Source organism: Melanotaenia boesemani, chromosome 20 (assembly GCF_017639745.1).
Source record: "Melanotaenia boesemani isolate fMelBoe1 chromosome 20, fMelBoe1.pri, whole genome shotgun sequence".
Classification (NCBI taxonomy): domain Eukaryota; kingdom Metazoa; phylum Chordata; class Actinopteri; order Atheriniformes; family Melanotaeniidae; genus Melanotaenia; species Melanotaenia boesemani.
This window is the reverse complement of record NC_055701.1, coordinates 8,577,464-8,594,162: the sequence shown is the minus strand read 5'-3', so window position 1 is coordinate 8,594,162 and position 16,699 is coordinate 8,577,464. Positions and strand designations below refer to the sequence as shown.

At 38.1% G+C, this 16,699-nt stretch overlaps 1 protein-coding gene across 1 annotated transcript; it reads left to right on the top strand.

Moving 5' to 3' along the window:
* The first annotated feature begins 741 nt into the window (after nt 1–741).
* Nucleotides 742–12,316, top strand: gnmt (glycine N-methyltransferase). Its single transcript, XM_041971722.1, has 6 exons — nt 742–1,084; nt 3,347–3,474; nt 3,640–3,753; nt 5,497–5,639; nt 9,012–9,133; nt 10,298–12,316. Exons 1-6 carry the CDS (start codon nt 876–878, stop codon nt 10,467–10,469), a joined length of 888 nt encoding a protein of 295 aa, XP_041827656.1. The 5' UTR covers nt 742–875; the 3' UTR covers nt 10,470–12,316.
* Nucleotides 12,317–16,699: the final 4,383 nt, after the last annotated feature.

The following is a 16,699-nucleotide window of genomic DNA, read 5'->3' as shown; positions in this document are numbered from 1 at the left end:
GACACAGCCTCATTTAGCCAGAATGACTGTGAACTTGATGAGCCAATGGCAGCAGGAGGAGTTCACTTTTTTTTTTTTTTTTTTAGTACTGTTATTGTATGACAGACAACTTGTAATTGTATAAAAAATTGCATAGTTTATTGTGTTACAAATTTACCATGTTTTACTAATTCTCATTATTTGAAAGGAAAATTATTTGAAATATGTTAGTTATTTCCTATCATTGTCTTATATGTGAGGAATTAATGCTATTATTGCTGCATTAAAGTTTTAAATAATTCCCCATAGCCGTTTAATATTTAATGTATATGCGGCGTGTTCAGGCTGTGTGATGAAATAATAAATGATGAAATGTTTGACCGTTTCTACACCACTTTGTTGTGCAAATTTATACCCTCAGTACTGCTTGACAGGCGAGGCTGCCGTTTTTTATTTCCTATATTAGGCAACACATTCATATCCTCAACAAACTAACTTTATATTAGGTTAAGTTTCTGATTTTTAGATAGTGTTGAATGTGACACTGTGATGTAGGACTGTGTGAAACTTCACCTGCGAGGCTAAATTAAGATCGAAAGAATCGCAACAACGTCCACGTTCAGGACGTCCACTGACGTAAATACAGAGGGCGGTCTCTTTTAAATCTATCCAATCAGAGAGTAGGCGTCGTTCCGCAGTGGCGCGTTATTGGCTTAAAGTTTGTCCTCCTACGTCGCTTGTATAAATAATAACAACCGCAATCTGAGTTAGCATGTGGGGAAAGTACGTGTCAGGGAAGTAATCTGTTCTCACACGGATATACCGCAGTGCTTGAGCTGAAAACACCTATTTAATTGCTCGGGAAGCAAAGATAGGACACTAAGGCAGGTACAAGCATGTCGGTAGACAGTGTGTTTAGGACCCGGTCTCTCGGTGTAGCCGCAGAGGGTCTTCCAGACCAGTACGCCGACGGCAAAGCAGCGAAAGTGTGGGAGCTGTACATCGGAGATACGCAGAGTAGGACGCAGGAGTACAGAAGCTGGCTGGTGTCTCTGCTTAAAGAACAAGGGGTGCGGAGAGTGCTGGATGTAGCCTGCGGAACAGGGTAAAGTCATGCTGACTCAGCAGTCACACACATGGGGAGTTTCATATTTGGCTCACTGAGCATCAACTAAAAACATTTCAGGTTGTTAGAAATGCAGGAATATCAGCAAACACGAAACGCTTATGGTATACATATCTAAATCTTTACAGTAACTGTTGCACAACTGAATAAAATAGGAGACTTAATTGATTAGTCGCCATACTTTGGCATGTGTGGGTTGGGCAACCTGTTGATCCCAACAGGATCTACTGCCCAGATTTGTGATTGGGTGTGACAATTCTGCAAAGACAGTATGACTTAGCAAAACTTGGAACTTTGACATATTGTTTTGTTCCTTTTGTGGAACAATAAGGAGCTATAATCCGATCTAAAACCATGCTTCAAGTATTTCATTCAGTCCTCAGATGAGTAATTATGAAAAGCATTTCTTAAAATTACATTTCTTGTTACATAATAAATTAGTCAGATTATCCGGGCAGACTGTGAAGTTGGTTTGACTTTCATAGAATTTAAACTTGCTGACCCTTCTAACTGGACAAAATCCGGATTAGGACAGAGAATAATGAATGAAAGTGCAGAGTTGCAGCTGCTGTTGTGTCACTTCCTGTCTGCAGACCAGCGTCAGAGGCATCTATCTATCTATCTATCTATCTATCTATCTATCTATCTATCTATCTATCTATCTATCTATCTATCTATCTATCTGTCTATCTATCTGTCTATCTATCTGTCTATCTATCTATCTATCTATCTATCTATCTATCTATCTGTCTATCTGTCTGTCTGTCTGTCTGTCTGTCCACCTACCTACCTATCGCTCACTCACTTACTAGTGTGTCTAACTGTTGTTCAGTTAATGAGTAAATATTATGTAGTTCCAGAAAGTTTTGACTCGTTCCCTGCTGTATGTTTATCTGTCCTGATATACTATCAGTGCTGTGGGGGAAGCATCAAGGCCATTGGCTGAACATCATCATCAGCCATCACCTGTTAAACTTCTCAATGTGCCCAACTTTTCAGTTTTTTTATTTATTTATTTTTTTTAGGATAAATTAAGAAAAAGGTTATAATTTTACAAGGAGATATAATTAATTTAAACTTTTAATAACTTTATTATCAGTCATCTGAGAGCATATGTTAAATGTAAACATTGCGTCTGTGTCTGATAGTGCACATGCTCTGTGGAAGCACTTTGGAGTGAACCAACACTGTCTTTGACCCCAGTGTGTAGTAGTGGTGTGCATCAGCCATCTGTGGTGATGTAAACACGCTCATCGTGGAATGGGGTTACAAATGGCTCTGCTATTTTTGGCCATTTGAATGATTTGTGGTGCTGGTCTTTCCAGATATTCTGTCATGAGAGTGCCGGAAGCAGCAAGAAGTGTGACCTTTGCAGTTTTGACTATAATCCCCACGATTTGTATAAAAGTCACCAGAACTGGACCATATAGGGTTTCTTTTTTCTGAAATAAGGATACTGCCTAAATTCTGGAACATGATGTCTTTGACTCGCATTGAGTTAACTTTTGTACTTCTTTGCTGTTTTATATTATCCTGCAGTTACCTAGTTATTGTTAATGATTGCAGCCAGTGTGCTACACACTAAATCATCAAGTCAAATTTATGAAGCACTTTTCATACGAGAGAGCACAAAGTTCTTTACACAATAAAACAAGTGTTTGCATATTAAACAGAATTAAACTATTTTAAATACACACTGATCCCCTTCCAGCTCTCTCACTCACACATACACACACACTCACCTGTCTCTTAACTGAATATTAGTAGAAATAATAAATAAATAATCATCTATAAACATCTGGGTGACTCTGCAGCATGCCTCTTTTATATTCACCTTACTTCAGGTTCATGCCTTCAGGTTTTTTAAGTACAAGAAGCATCTGGCTGTTAAATATATCAACCATCTATTTTTACTTGTAAAACATTAAGGTGTATTTCCCTGGTTGTGATGCTTAGTGTGTCGTGTGATGCTTACTTTTAACAAAGTGTGAATTTACCACTTTTGGTATGCTAGCTACGGAGACACTTTTAACCAGATGTTATCAAACTGCTTTCACATGAAAGGAAGACAATAAACATAAAATAAAAAAAATCTCTTTTGTTCATTCACTTTAACAGAAGAGAGCAACATGGTTGTCATCACTGTCAGCCAATTCTTGTTTCCATGGTAATAGTATATATTATGTCATTATAGCTGTCCTGTGTATTAACAGACTGTTGTGTATGGTTTATGTTTTGCAGAGTTGACTCCATTATGTTGGTGAATGAGGGTTTTAATATGGTAAGTGTGGATGCCAGTGACAAAATGCTCAAGTATGCGCTGAAGGCCAGATGGGAGAGAAGAAAAGAATCTGCTTACGATCAATGGGGTATGAACTTTTTCTTTTATTAACATACTGAACTATCACATTTTAAATGTTTTGAATATTTCAAAATCAGACAGCTTTGCTTTTAACGTGCATGGTGTGTAAATCTGGTGCTTTAACAGATGAAATGTTATGTTCTTCTTTTTTGACTGTCTCTCTCATCATCAGTGATCGAAGAGGCCAACTGGCTGACGTTGCCAGAAGACCTTCACAAACAGGGAGACGGCTTTGATGCTGTCATCTGCCTCGGCAACTCATTCGCCCACTTACCAGATTTTAAAGGTAAACAAAGGATAATAGAGCTGGGTAGGATTGAAGTTTTTTTTTCTTGTAGAAGATAGACATTCTGAGATCAGTCTTATGGCTGCACTGTCGAAAATGTAAGTCAAGTCAAACCAAGTCAACTTTATACACAAAGCATATAAAGTCTTTCCAACATAAAATATGCAATAAAATTGAAAAACAGCTTAATTAAACATAAAAATATAAACATGAGGGGTGGGGCTTGATTTGAAAAAATCTAATTATTAAGAGGCTTTGTAAATAGTTAATCTTGATTAACTGCATTTTAATTGCATGACAATATTTGCCCCAAACAGCAACATAATTCTTTTATTTTAAATGGATTTTTGTGGACGACTGACTCAAATAACAGACACAGACAATAATGTTGTAAACTCAAGCTCTAGTAATGTCTGGAAAAAAATGCATTTAATTTGCATTTCAGTTCCAAACAGTAAAAAAAAAAAGTAGAAAAAGAAATTGAAAAGATCCCTGCCCAAAAAGTGAACAGACCCTAAGATAAAGTGCTGTTTTAAGTACTTTAACTAGCAGCTTCGGCTGCTCTCTAATTATATGTCTACAACATGTTACAGAGCGTTTAACTTTTTAAATATCGCCCACACTCTTCATTAATAGGCATTAATATCTGACGGTAAACCAGGGCGGGATCAGCCAGTGGAAACTGGACATCTCTGACGGCAGCTTGGAGCTAGCTGCTGCGTGAGGACGAGGTTCTGTGATTGCTTTTGGATGGGGGAGGGGCCTGCAGCAGCACATGCTGCTCATTGAGAATAAATAAACTACACATGCTTTCACTACAGTCTCCAAAAGTCTCCAATAAAACCTGAAAAAGTCACTAGATTTGCTGCCAGCAGCTGTTTGAAAAAGACACAGTAGATGCGCTAACTATAGCGCCAAAGTCGCTAAGTTGGCAACACTGTTTTCCGAGCTCAGATGTGTGCGTCAGTGTATTTGGTGTGCGAAGAAGTCATGCACTGAGAAACGTTCTGCATTGTTTGGAATGCAAACCGCCAATTAAATTCAAATATATATATTTTTAAATGTTCCTTTTTAGTAATTAAGTAATAACACGTTCAAGTCCCACCCCTAATAAAAATACAGTGTAATGTAACAAGACTGGAGTGTTTCAAAGTGACTAGAAACCAGGCTGAAAATCTGTTAATTTACTACCTCTGCCTGTTAACTTCTGACCCCTTAACAGCGATGTAACCGAGTACCGTCACAGCCTGGGGTACATTTCTGTAGCAGTAACAGGATGTGCTGTACAGTTATGTTCTGTGATACCTTTCAGGCCATGCTGTGGGAAAATATGTTTACGGTTAGAATTTGTGTCAAAGGTATCTTTTAATTCTCTGCTCTGACCCAGTTATTTTTTTTTCACAAACCTTAACTTTAGATATCTGAGCCTGGAATTGTGAAATGAAAAATACTTTATTAATCCCAAAAGGAAATTGCAATGAATTTGTGATTTGAAAAATCAGATGTTTGGAAGTCTTGAATAAGAATTGTTTCATGTTAAAATTCCTTTAAAAAGTTCTTGAAAAATAGTTATTGATATGTCGTGAAAGTATTATCATTTTTTTAACTAAAAAATTGATTTACTATGAAAATGATAATGCATTTTTATATTAGCTTCTTATTCCTGATGTCTGACTGATGACATTGATGACAATTTGACTAAAGTCTCTTGTTAACTGTTCATGATCCTGTCGTTGCTTGTAGGAGACCAAAGTGACCAAAAACTGGCCCTCCAAAACATTGCCAGTATGGTCAGACCAGGTGGAGTCCTCATTATTGACCACCGCAACTACGACTACATCTTGGAGACCGGACGGGCGCCGCAAGGCAAAAATATCTACTACAAGGTACGGTGGCTCAGGAGACTGTATTTTATTTTATTTTATTTTGAATTTCTCACCTAGACACATAACGAGCAAATAATGTTATACAGTATATTTAAGCTGCTGTGTAATATCTAATTAATCATTTAAATTTAGTTGTAAGTTGACACTCTGATTAATAGATGCTTCACAGGTTAAATAAATTCTAGTAGTTAACATGCAGAGCAGATGTCAGACAGCAGAGTAGCCTTCTGCCGCTGCACTTCTGGAGGTGGCAGTCCAGGTTCAGTTAAGGAATCTAGACGTTGTCCATGTGAAACGACTTAATCCCCAGCATTTTAAAGTTGTGGTGTCAACAATACAGCTGAGTCAATGTAGGAGAAACACTAAATACACAAATCTAACATATTAGCCTGCTTTTTCTTCTGCTGTCACCTTAAACTGAGACAGATTTACTTCTGAGTGAGGAAAACCATCAGCTTGAACAGCAAAAGAAAAGTCTAATTTAAACTCTGCTTAGTCTGGTTCGTTGCTGCTTTGTAAAAGGACAGACAGTATTGTTTATGAAAGCTTTCCTTCCACAATCCTTAGCAGCAGCTGAGTTTTAGACCTAAATCTTTGTGCAGATCCTGCCAGATGTTGTGAGATTTTCACTGAGTGATGCAGCAGAACCAGAAGGAAATATGCATAAAAAGTTAGATGATTTCTGGCTCAACGTCTGGAAAACAGAGCAAAAAGCCTTTAGAGAATGACATCTAGCATCTAATATGCAATTAATATAAACATTTATTTATTTGGAATTTTATGTCTGATATAATTTTTTTTGTCTTTACTCACAGTTTTCACATATTTATAGTCTAGATAAACAACCAGTCTTACATTTTTCTAGCCTGTCAGAAGCTCACATATGTGAAATCTACTGCACAGAAGACAGCAGGAGACAGCTGCACTGAGCCATATTTGTTTTATAATATTTTCTTTAAAATCATGCTCCTTACTCTTTAATCCGGCCAGTCAGAACTATCCAGCTGGATGGCCTAAATAAAAATATTAAGCAAACAGTCACGTCTCTTAGAAAATCCACCTCTGATACCTCTGTAATCCCACAGTCTGTACCCGTCCAGCACCACCAGATCAACTTTCTGCTTTCATTCAGTCACGTTTGATCAACTTTCTTCTAAATTTAACAGAAGATTTCTACAGAAATGCTCTCTTAAAACTTTCTTAGAAGCAATTAAAAAAAGTCTGAATCTAGGATATCAACAAATGATCATGTAGCCACCCAACAAACAAAACACTGCTAAAGGAGAAATTAAAGATCTATAATTGAAAATATCCTGCACATCCTCATGAAAACCTTCAGAAGTGAGTGTATCATGATGTATTATTCCTATGGTTGCAGAATTATGACCAACATAAAAATCCCGATTATTTTGATCAATATTGCAATCACGATTATTAATCACGATTATTAATCACGATTATTCACCGTGTTTGGAAAAACATGTATTTTTATTACACCAATTATAAACAAACTATGTGGCAACAATTATTAATGAAAATTTTAACTTTAAATTAAATAGAAATTTAAATAGAAAAGATAATTAAATAAGGCAACAAATACATTTACCATTCATTTTGGAGAAGTTAATGTAAATTATGGGGCTATAAAAGATGCTAAATCAAGAGCCTTTTGGGAGCCAAAAGAGCCGGTTCTCTTTTTATTTTTTATTCTTTTTTCATGTCCTCTCCAGCATCCTAACACACAGAACGGTGGTCTGTGTGCCATATTTTGCTTGACAGATTTGCTCTACCAGGGGAGACATGTTATATACATGGATGCCCTTGATATTTTTATTATTTTTATTGTAATCTTATTTTCTTTAGTCTTTATATGTCGGTGCCGAACCTGACAGGGAGATAGAGGAATAGGGGGAAAAAAGGGAGAAAAGGACAGATTTAAAATGTGGAAATAACAGTTGTCAAGGCTGCCTAAAACACACCACAAAAAAACAATATAAACTACCACAGTACTACATGATACATAAAGAAAAATAGGATAATGATGATATGAAAAAGTACAGTAGTCATCAAACGTGCCTGCAGAGTAACGTACCAACATCTAGTAGCAACATCTAGTCAGAAGCAGATGGAGAGACAAGCACGTTTGTGAGCATGCACATGTCAACGTGCGTGTGTGGCCGTGATCACGCCACACCCCGAAGCATCCGCGGGGGACGGGGGGGAGCCCGAGGCCCCAAAGGCCCAACAGGTCCACAGAGCACCAAGCCCAGGACAGCCAAAGCAGACAGAGCAGCGGCCCACTCAGACCAGAGCAGAGGGGCCCCCAGACCGGAGCCCCCTAGCACGACGGGGCAGGGGCACCGGACAGCACAGGGCGACAGAGAGCAGGCCCAGCGGGCGCCGCGGCGCGGGCCACACAGAGGGCGGACACCCCACAGGCCCAAGGGCACCCATTCCGCCCCAAGCAAAACCACTGCTGGCCACGCCAACCCAACACCAAGGCTAGACACCCCAGGGACAAGAACATGTCCACAGGTCCCCCAACACTCTTCATTAATAAACATTAATATATGACAGTAAGCCAGCGCAGGATCATCCAGCAGCTGTTGTGGACGTTTAATTTTCAGCCTTGCCATCTTCTGCTCTGAATGCAGCCTTGTCGCGTGAGGAACAAGCCTTTTCTGAGTGCTTTGGACGGGGGAGGGGTCGGCACAGCACCCAGTCCTCAAGAGTAAACTATACGCTCTTTCACGTCAATCTCCAATATCACTAGAAAAAGTCGCGAGATTTGTCGCTAGTTGTTTTCTGAAAAAAATCAATAGAGGTGAGTGAAAACTCGCTAAATATAGTGATGAAGTCGCTACTATGGCAACACTGAGTACAACTAGCTGCCAACTATAAAAGGGGTGCACCACTGCGCTTAATGAAGCTTTGGCCTTGCGTTCGCCCCCTGGTGGTTGGCAGACTACAGGTTGAGAATGTACGTGATCAGGGATGCATGCAGCAGAGCCGCATTTTGAATGTAAATATCGTTGACGATCAGGTTCATTTAATTGTGGCCACCAAAATCGTGATCACGATCAAAATCCGATTAATTGTGCAGCTATAATTATTCCCATCTTTTATTTAATCATTCTGTCAATTAGATTAATTAATGAAAGAGAATAAACATGGCTCTACTTTCACATACAGTTAAAATAAATAATTAGAATTTTAAATAATAAAACTGAATATTGAACTCTGTTGGTCACCTTTTAATAACGTGACTCATTTGATTTTTATGTCCTCTTAAAAGAATCTTAGGACTGTAAAAGAAAGTGAAAGAACTTTCCATGTTTTATTGAATGACCCATAAACGTGTGTGTGTTGCAGAGCGACCTCACTCAGGACATCACCACCTCGGTGCTGTGGGTCAACAGTAAACCACATATGATCACTCTGGACTACACCATCCAAGTGCCACAGGCTGTCCATCACAACCTTCCTGAAGTCAGGTAGGCTGGGTCCATCTCTTCAGACACAAGTTGGTCGAACAAATTCATAATAAAAGTTGAAGAATTTTTTTTAATTTTCAAATTATTTGAGGGTAAACACACTGTTGCATTGTGTCGTCAACAAACACATTTATGAAGCTGAAAAGTTGCAGGAGCTTGTTCTGTGGAGTTTGAGTCAACACAGGAAATATCAGAGGCTTCATCTCATAATACGGTGGATCAATTTTAGCAACAGGCTAAATAAATACAGTTTTTATATTTTACATTGGTTAATTTCAGTATCTGGTTAATTTGATCTGTATCCAAGTCACATAAACTAATTCTTTAAATAATAAGCTGTTATTGTTGTTGCAGCTGGAAAATACTGATAATATGTCACTATAATCAGGCCTTATCTGATGTGTTAGTTTAGGTTTTATTATGCAAACATAATAATAATAATGGTGAAATTAAACAGCTTTAAAAATAGCCCCCAGCTAAAAGAGGGACTCGAAGCAGACCATTATGTTTACTCCATTATGGTCTGAAGGGCAAAATCAATGTTTAGTTTTTTATTTTGTATTTGAGTTTCATGTAAACACACAAAAAACCTGGAAAGACACACAAGTGTTAAACACAGAAGAAGAAAAAAATATTTATTTCATTGCCATTATGTAGAACAGTTTGTATTATCTGTAATTAATTAGATTTTTCAAAACATAAAAGCCCGATAACATGAAAAGTTTTAAAATTTTAAGTATTTTTTTTTCCTTTTTTGTAAAAAAAGAATAAATGTACAGTTTTTAATCATACAAAACTGTGAAAAATATTCCCATTTAAAAGGTTCGCAAGCACAGATTTTGTCGGATTTTTGCAAACACAGGCCAGTTTCAGTAAATTAAAAATTTTTTTCCAGAGTAGTTTTTTTTAGCATTTACGTCACAGAGACTTCTCACCATCCATCAGGTATCAGTTGACACATTATTTGATTAATACTTAAATTGATCCTGAACTTAAACATGTAGTTTTTTTCTGTTTTTTGTTAATGAATTTGCAGTGTAGCGCACTCAGTTTTAAGTGAAGTACAGACAATTTTTTTAGGCTCCAGCCTCTCATATATCAGACCAAAACCTCTTCTTCTCAGAGGAATCATGTATATGTTTGTGCTCTGTTCGTGTTCTACAGTAAATTCCGTCTTTCCTACTACCCTCACCGCCTGGAGAGCTTCACAGGATTGCTAAAGGACGCCTTCAATGGCAAAATGGAGCACAGCGTCTACGGAGATTTCAAGACGTACGTACCGGGCCAGTCCCAGGCCCCATGCTACTTCATCCATGTCTGTAAGAAGATGGCCTGAAAGAGCTGCCTGGAATTATCCTGATACGCACGGTCTGCTTGGAAGATGTCCTTATAGTCCTCCAGATTTGGTCAAAATTCTGTTTGAATATGTTTTAAAAACATTTTATCTTGAATTTCTTCCAAAGAAATTATAGCAACAGTTTTTTTTTCTGCACACACACAGACTCTAAAATCGCGAGTCTGACTTACTGCAGGCTGATGACTTCGGTGAGCCATAAAGGCTGAGCATTAAGGATGTAAATGCTCCAGAGCAGCCACAAAATTAATTTTTCTTTTTTTCAAGACCAAAAAGATGTAAAGATCTGTTCTCATTAGTTCTACTAATAGATGATATGCATCATTGCTATATTAGTTGACTTAAAGCATTTAGTTCTTTAAACATGTTTCAGAAACATATATAAAGTGCTGTTTGATTTTTTAAAAAATGTATTTAAAATATACTGGACCACTGTTTTGCCCTCAGCTGGTATTTCCCTCAACGTGGTGAGTGTCGCTTTTGTTTTTTCCTCGTTTGTTTCTTTCAAAACAGACTTTTGAACAAGTTTCAAAATGGTGCTGTGGATTAGAGATGTCCCTCCTGATGGAAAACTCTCTATTTGCCACCATGTGCAGAGATATATTCTTGTAAATTGACCACCTAGGTCTTAAAAGGTACATTTGAGTGATTTGTGGGTTTAATTACAGAAGCCTTTTTAATTTAAATGATTTCAAACTGGAAAAGAATATAGAGCTGATTTTGTTCTGACCTTTCTTTAGGTTGAAGTAAATCTTTGACATTTCATGATGGATGGTGTATATAATATTCAAATTATGAATCAGGACTTTAATCACCCATCCAAAGTCCAATAAACAGCAAGTTAAGGCTTTAAATCACCCTGACTACTTAAAATTCCTGCTTCACCTGCTTGGAGCTTTTACACGTGAAGCCTTTGCTGGATAAACCTGTGAGATCAACAGTCCTCTACCTTGAAGTACCCATGAGCTCCAAAGCTATGTGACCTTTGACCTCTGTAAATCTTTCCAGCAAAACTTAATTTGAGCTTTCTTTGATTTAAACTATTTTCTGTTTGTAAGTGGTACTATTAAGTTTAATTTCTGTAAGTCAGCCGACAGCCTTTCAGTTTTGTGGTAATTGCCATTAAAGAACCAACAATAAGCCGACAGGACACCACTGAAAGCTACAACAGTCCGCACTTATTGGACCATTTTTGGGATGCTTTAAAAAGCCAGTCACTTTAAGAAGTAAAACAAGAAAACTAAAAGTTTTCCTTTCCATAATAAAATTACTGAAAACAAAAAGCAAATTAAAAATTTATTATTAACCAAAGATATTTAAAATTCTGAGATTTTCTGCTTGAAATGTAGAAAAAAAACCCTCAAATGTTATTTGCATGTGCTGCACAGGTGATACTGTGCATTATTTCCAATAAGTTTACACAAATTATGAACGGAACCAGATGAAAGAATAATTTACTGGTTTACTGGTTTACTGCACTGGGATTTTTCAGATCCCAGTGTAGTTAGCTTCTGTGCCAAATGGAAAAATGTTTACCACAGAGAACCCAAATATTATCCCTGTCTAAACAGGTCGGATTCAAATGTTGTGCCAATGCTTCATGCAGAACAAAATGTATTATATGATATAGTTTGGTTACTTTGAGATCATTCGCAAGTCAAAGAAGTGAAAAGAAAGGCTGGATGTTTGAGTGAACCTTACATGGATAAATATAAAGTCTTAGTGTGTTGGTAGTTCTTTAAAGAATAAAGTGTAAAACATTTTATTAAGTTTATTGCCTTTATGATGATTGAGATTGTTTTGAACCTAATAAATGTATTTCAATTATGCATCTGTGTTGTGTTTTTTGCTCGGGTCTAACAGGCTTTAGCAATAATGCTAACATGCTAATGCTAAAGTCTAATGTTCTCTAATGTTGCATTTAATTTAGTTCAGATCAGCTTTATTTGTCTTGCGTCATTTCACAGCAAAGTCTTCTCAAGGCACTTTTACAGACATGGTTAATTTAATTTTAGTCCAATTATAATCTAAATTTGATCCACATTAGTCCAGTTTATAATAACTGATTTCATATCAACCAATTCATGAAAAATAACTGCCTAGCTAAGGAAGCCACTGGATTGCACTGAATCTTTTATTTGATTCAATCCCCCATCCTGAGCTTGCACAGGGCAACAAGTAAAAGTAAAAACTCCTGCAGAACCAGACTCAGGAGGGGTGGCCAACTGCTTTGACTTATTGGATTAAAGGACAGATATGACAAATGTATGACGTCATATATTTATACATGCAGAATAAAGAGTGAAGAAGAGAAAAAGGGAAGGAAGTGCTCAGTGCATCGTTAGACGTCCCCCAGTAGTTTGGCTTATAGCAGCTAACTAAAGACATGAATAAAAGTCAGCCATAACTGTGTGCTTTACGAAAAAAGGAACTTAACCTTAATCATAAAGGTAGAGAAGGTGTCTGCTTCCTGAACCCAAACTGGCTCCACAAAGAGGGGCCTGATAACTGAAGATCCTGCCTCCCATTGTACTATTAGAACCTCTCGGAACCACAAGTAAACAGACAGTCTGAGAGCGAAGTGCTCTGCTTTGAACTATAAGATCTTTAAGCTACTGTGTAGCTTGGTGATAAAGGGCTTTATATGTGAATGGAATCATTTTAGATTTAACGTAGACAATGAAGGGAAGATAAAACTGAAGAAATATGATCTCTCTAAATTCTCATCAGATCCCTTGCTGCTGCACTTTGGATCAGCTGTAGGCTTTTCAGAGCATTTTTGGGGCCTCCAGATGATAAGGAATTGTAGTCTTGAAGTAAGAAATGCATGGACTAGTTTTCCTGCATCACTGAAACAAGATTTTCCTAATTCAGATGAAAGAAGGAAATCCTGGAAATCTGTTTTACATGTATTTTAACATGCCAACACAACCCAACATCAAATACAAAGTAAGTCCTTTACAGCTTTGTTTGTTTATAGAATCAAGCTCTGAAACAGATATTGCGTGCCACTTAACTTCACCAATAATTTTATAAATAATTCAGCTTTCTAGGAGCATTCAAGCCGTTGCCATGAGCAGGAGAAAATAGTGAATTCTGTAAGTCCAGAAGCAACGTATCAGCGGTGCTCACTGTGTCTCAAAATGCAGAACTCTGATACCATTTTATCAGACTTATCTTTTAAAATGACACAGAGAGCCGAGGATTTCATAAACAGCTAAACATTTTTAGCATACATTGAAGCTCCTGTGATGCAAGTCAGCAAGATTCAAAGGTCCTATCTTGCTAAACTATGTGCTGTCGTTATTTATTGGTAGGCTGAAAATCTATGTAGTTGTGTGGCTATAAGCCATAGATTTTCTAGACATCTTAATATCTGTAAAAATAACTTAAATAAATAATAAAAAGTTGATTAATTCATCCAGTAGCTTCTAAAACACATGAAACGACTAATAACAGCGTCATGGCAGTATTGAATTAATCATGATGTGTGTTTCTAACATAACACACGTATTATGATGTTTGGCTCTTACTGTGTGGCCAAGACAAATTAAAGACAATAAAGCATCAGAGCAATATTATGGTGAATGATAATGCCAGCATTATAGAACCTCCTTATCAAGAAGAAATTAGTAAAACAAAATAAAAACAACCTGATGTTCAGTGTTAACAAAACCAAAGCATGAATGGTTGATTTCAGAGAAAATTAGACAAAGATACAGTCTCACATCACAGCACTTCCATTTCTAACGTCATAAAAACAGCAGTAAAATATGTACATATAAAAAGAAAAAAACAGCAAAGAAAGACAACATTTACCTCTTTGAACTATGCATTTGATCTGGAATGAAGTTTTTTATTCTGTTATAAACATATGATACAAAAATTATTGTTTTGAATAAATCATATTAAACTGTGGACCTTAACTCTTCGTTTTTTATGATAATCACGTTTTAGCACAATTTGGATTAGAAACAATGCTGTTTGGTCTGTCTTCAAATATTGTTATAATAAGCTGATTCACAAAGTTTCTGCAACAATTCGCCCAGAAATTTTTTCAGAAGATTCTTGATGTCTTGATGTTAAAGAAGCTGATAAACAGTTGCACCATGTAGTATCACCAGTAGCCCTCAAAATCACAAAACCAAGATTAGAAGAATCTTTGAACCCAGATCAAAGATGACAGAAGAAATAAATTGTGCTTTGTCTTCTTGCAGATGGTTGTAATTTGTTCTATCTAACATAAGTTCTAGCATCAGTGAGGAATATATTTCGGCACTCACGGCTCACTGCATGGACAGGCTAGCTTGCTGTTCTGTGCTTGAGAGACCACAACCCAATACAGGAGCACCGACTGAAATCAATGTTCTATACTAACCTTCCAAAGTTCAGTAAAGTTCCTAACAGATATTACTTGTTGTGTGAAATATTTTCCACCCATGCACATCCAGACGAAGGAGCACAATTCACATCAGAGGTCCAAGCACAACAATAACATTAAAATGAAAAAACAAAACAAAACAAAACAATCAATAAAATAAACAAAAAATATGTAAAGGATGATAAAAAAATCTGAGAAAACACAGAGACTACTTTACAACTGATGCAGACCAAACTTATTCTTGTAAACTTCCACAGAAGAAGCCATCCTCACTAGAAACATCACTACCTGAAAAGTGCAGAGTTGTCATTATATTCTGCATGTTAACTAATTATTCCTTCTTTTTTGCTTTCTCATAGGACTTTCATCATGTTATACACTGAAATGGTAACGTATGCATATATACATATATATATATATATATATATATATGTATATATATATATAAACTCTTCCTTCACCCACCCTCCCATCTCGCCTGGGTAGGCGTAGTGGCTGTTCGTCTCAAGCTCAGGATCTCTACCAGAGTCCTGGGAGCTTGGGAATCCTATGCAGTATCTTAGCTGTTCCTAGCACTGCACTTTTCTCAATGGAGATGTCTGATGTTTGTCCAGGTATCTGTTGGAGCCACTTCTCCAGTGTGAGGGAAATGGCCCCCAGTGCTCCAATGACCACTGATACTACTGTTGCCTTCACCTTCCAGGTTTTATCCAGTTCTTTGTTGAGTTGATATTTGTCCAGTTTTTTGTGTTCCTTTTTTCTGATATTTCCATAATTGGGGATGGCTACATCGATCTCTATGGCTTTCCTTTGATGCTTATCCATGATCACAATGTCCAGTTGGTTGGCCACCACTATTTTGTTGGTCTGTATCTGTATCCCATAGGATCTTAGCCCTCCCACGATGGTTCCTCCATTTCATAGCCATAGCCAGATATGTTGATTAATTGGCTGAGGGGGTTCAGGCCTAAGCAGAACAGCAGTGCCAAGAAGGCCACTTAGATGGCCCCCTCCGCTCCACCCAGCATCATGTGCACACCTCCCAACACCCTACATGTGTGTGAGAGAGAGGGGGAAGTCGAGTGGTCTGGGGTTGTAAGTCCGTAGGGAAGTGAACTTCCCTCCAGAAGGTGAGTTGCTGGCAGCAGCAGGCACCCCTGTTCCCTGGGAGGCCCCGCAGGGCAAGACAGGCCAGGAGCAAACGTCCCCCACTACCAGGACACATAGCGACCGCAGCTGATGAGCCACCACCAACCCCAGAAGGCAGGCACCCACCACATGCCTAGGGGGGAGGAAGAGGAGGAGGACGCTGGGAGAGCCCAGACCCATAGTCCACCACCCCCAGGCCCAACCAGGCCTCCCCCAAATATGCATATGACCGCCCCCTCCCCACATACATAACTATATCCTCGCCCACTCCCACTCATCCTGGCACACACACACACCCCCAAACCTCTCAGTCTCCACCCTAAACACACCCCAGCACCTACCCCCACAATCAGCCACATCCCCCTCAGCCCCCCTTCAAACCCCTACACTCCCCTGTCCTCGGGCCATACCCTGGGTCCCGGGGTGGTAATCAGACACCAGGGTATGCACCAGCCTACCCCATGGCAGCACACTCAATCAAACCCCCCAGCACTGACCGACCCCTTCACTCCCATGAGAGAGGGCCACCTCTGTTTTTTAGAATTTTATAGAATTTATAATGTTTTATAGAATTCTCTAAAAGTGTCAGGGTCATGGTTGATATGACCTTCTGGATCTTTTACAGGAGATTGTTTTCTCCTTGTTTGTTTTTAACTGATTAGCCAATACCTTGCAGATTTCT

Coding starts and splice junctions, on each gene's coding strand:
- gnmt (XM_041971722.1), top strand. CDS start 876: ATGTCGGTAGACAGTGTGTTTAGGACCCGGTCTCTCGGTGTAGCCGCA. Junction 3,475..3,639: donor ATCTGCTTACGATCAATGGG/GTATGAACTTTT, acceptor TCTCATCATCAG/TGATCGAAGAGGCCAACTGG. Junction 5,640..9,011: donor GCAAAAATATCTACTACAAG/GTACGGTGGCTC, acceptor TGTGTGTTGCAG/AGCGACCTCACTCAGGACAT.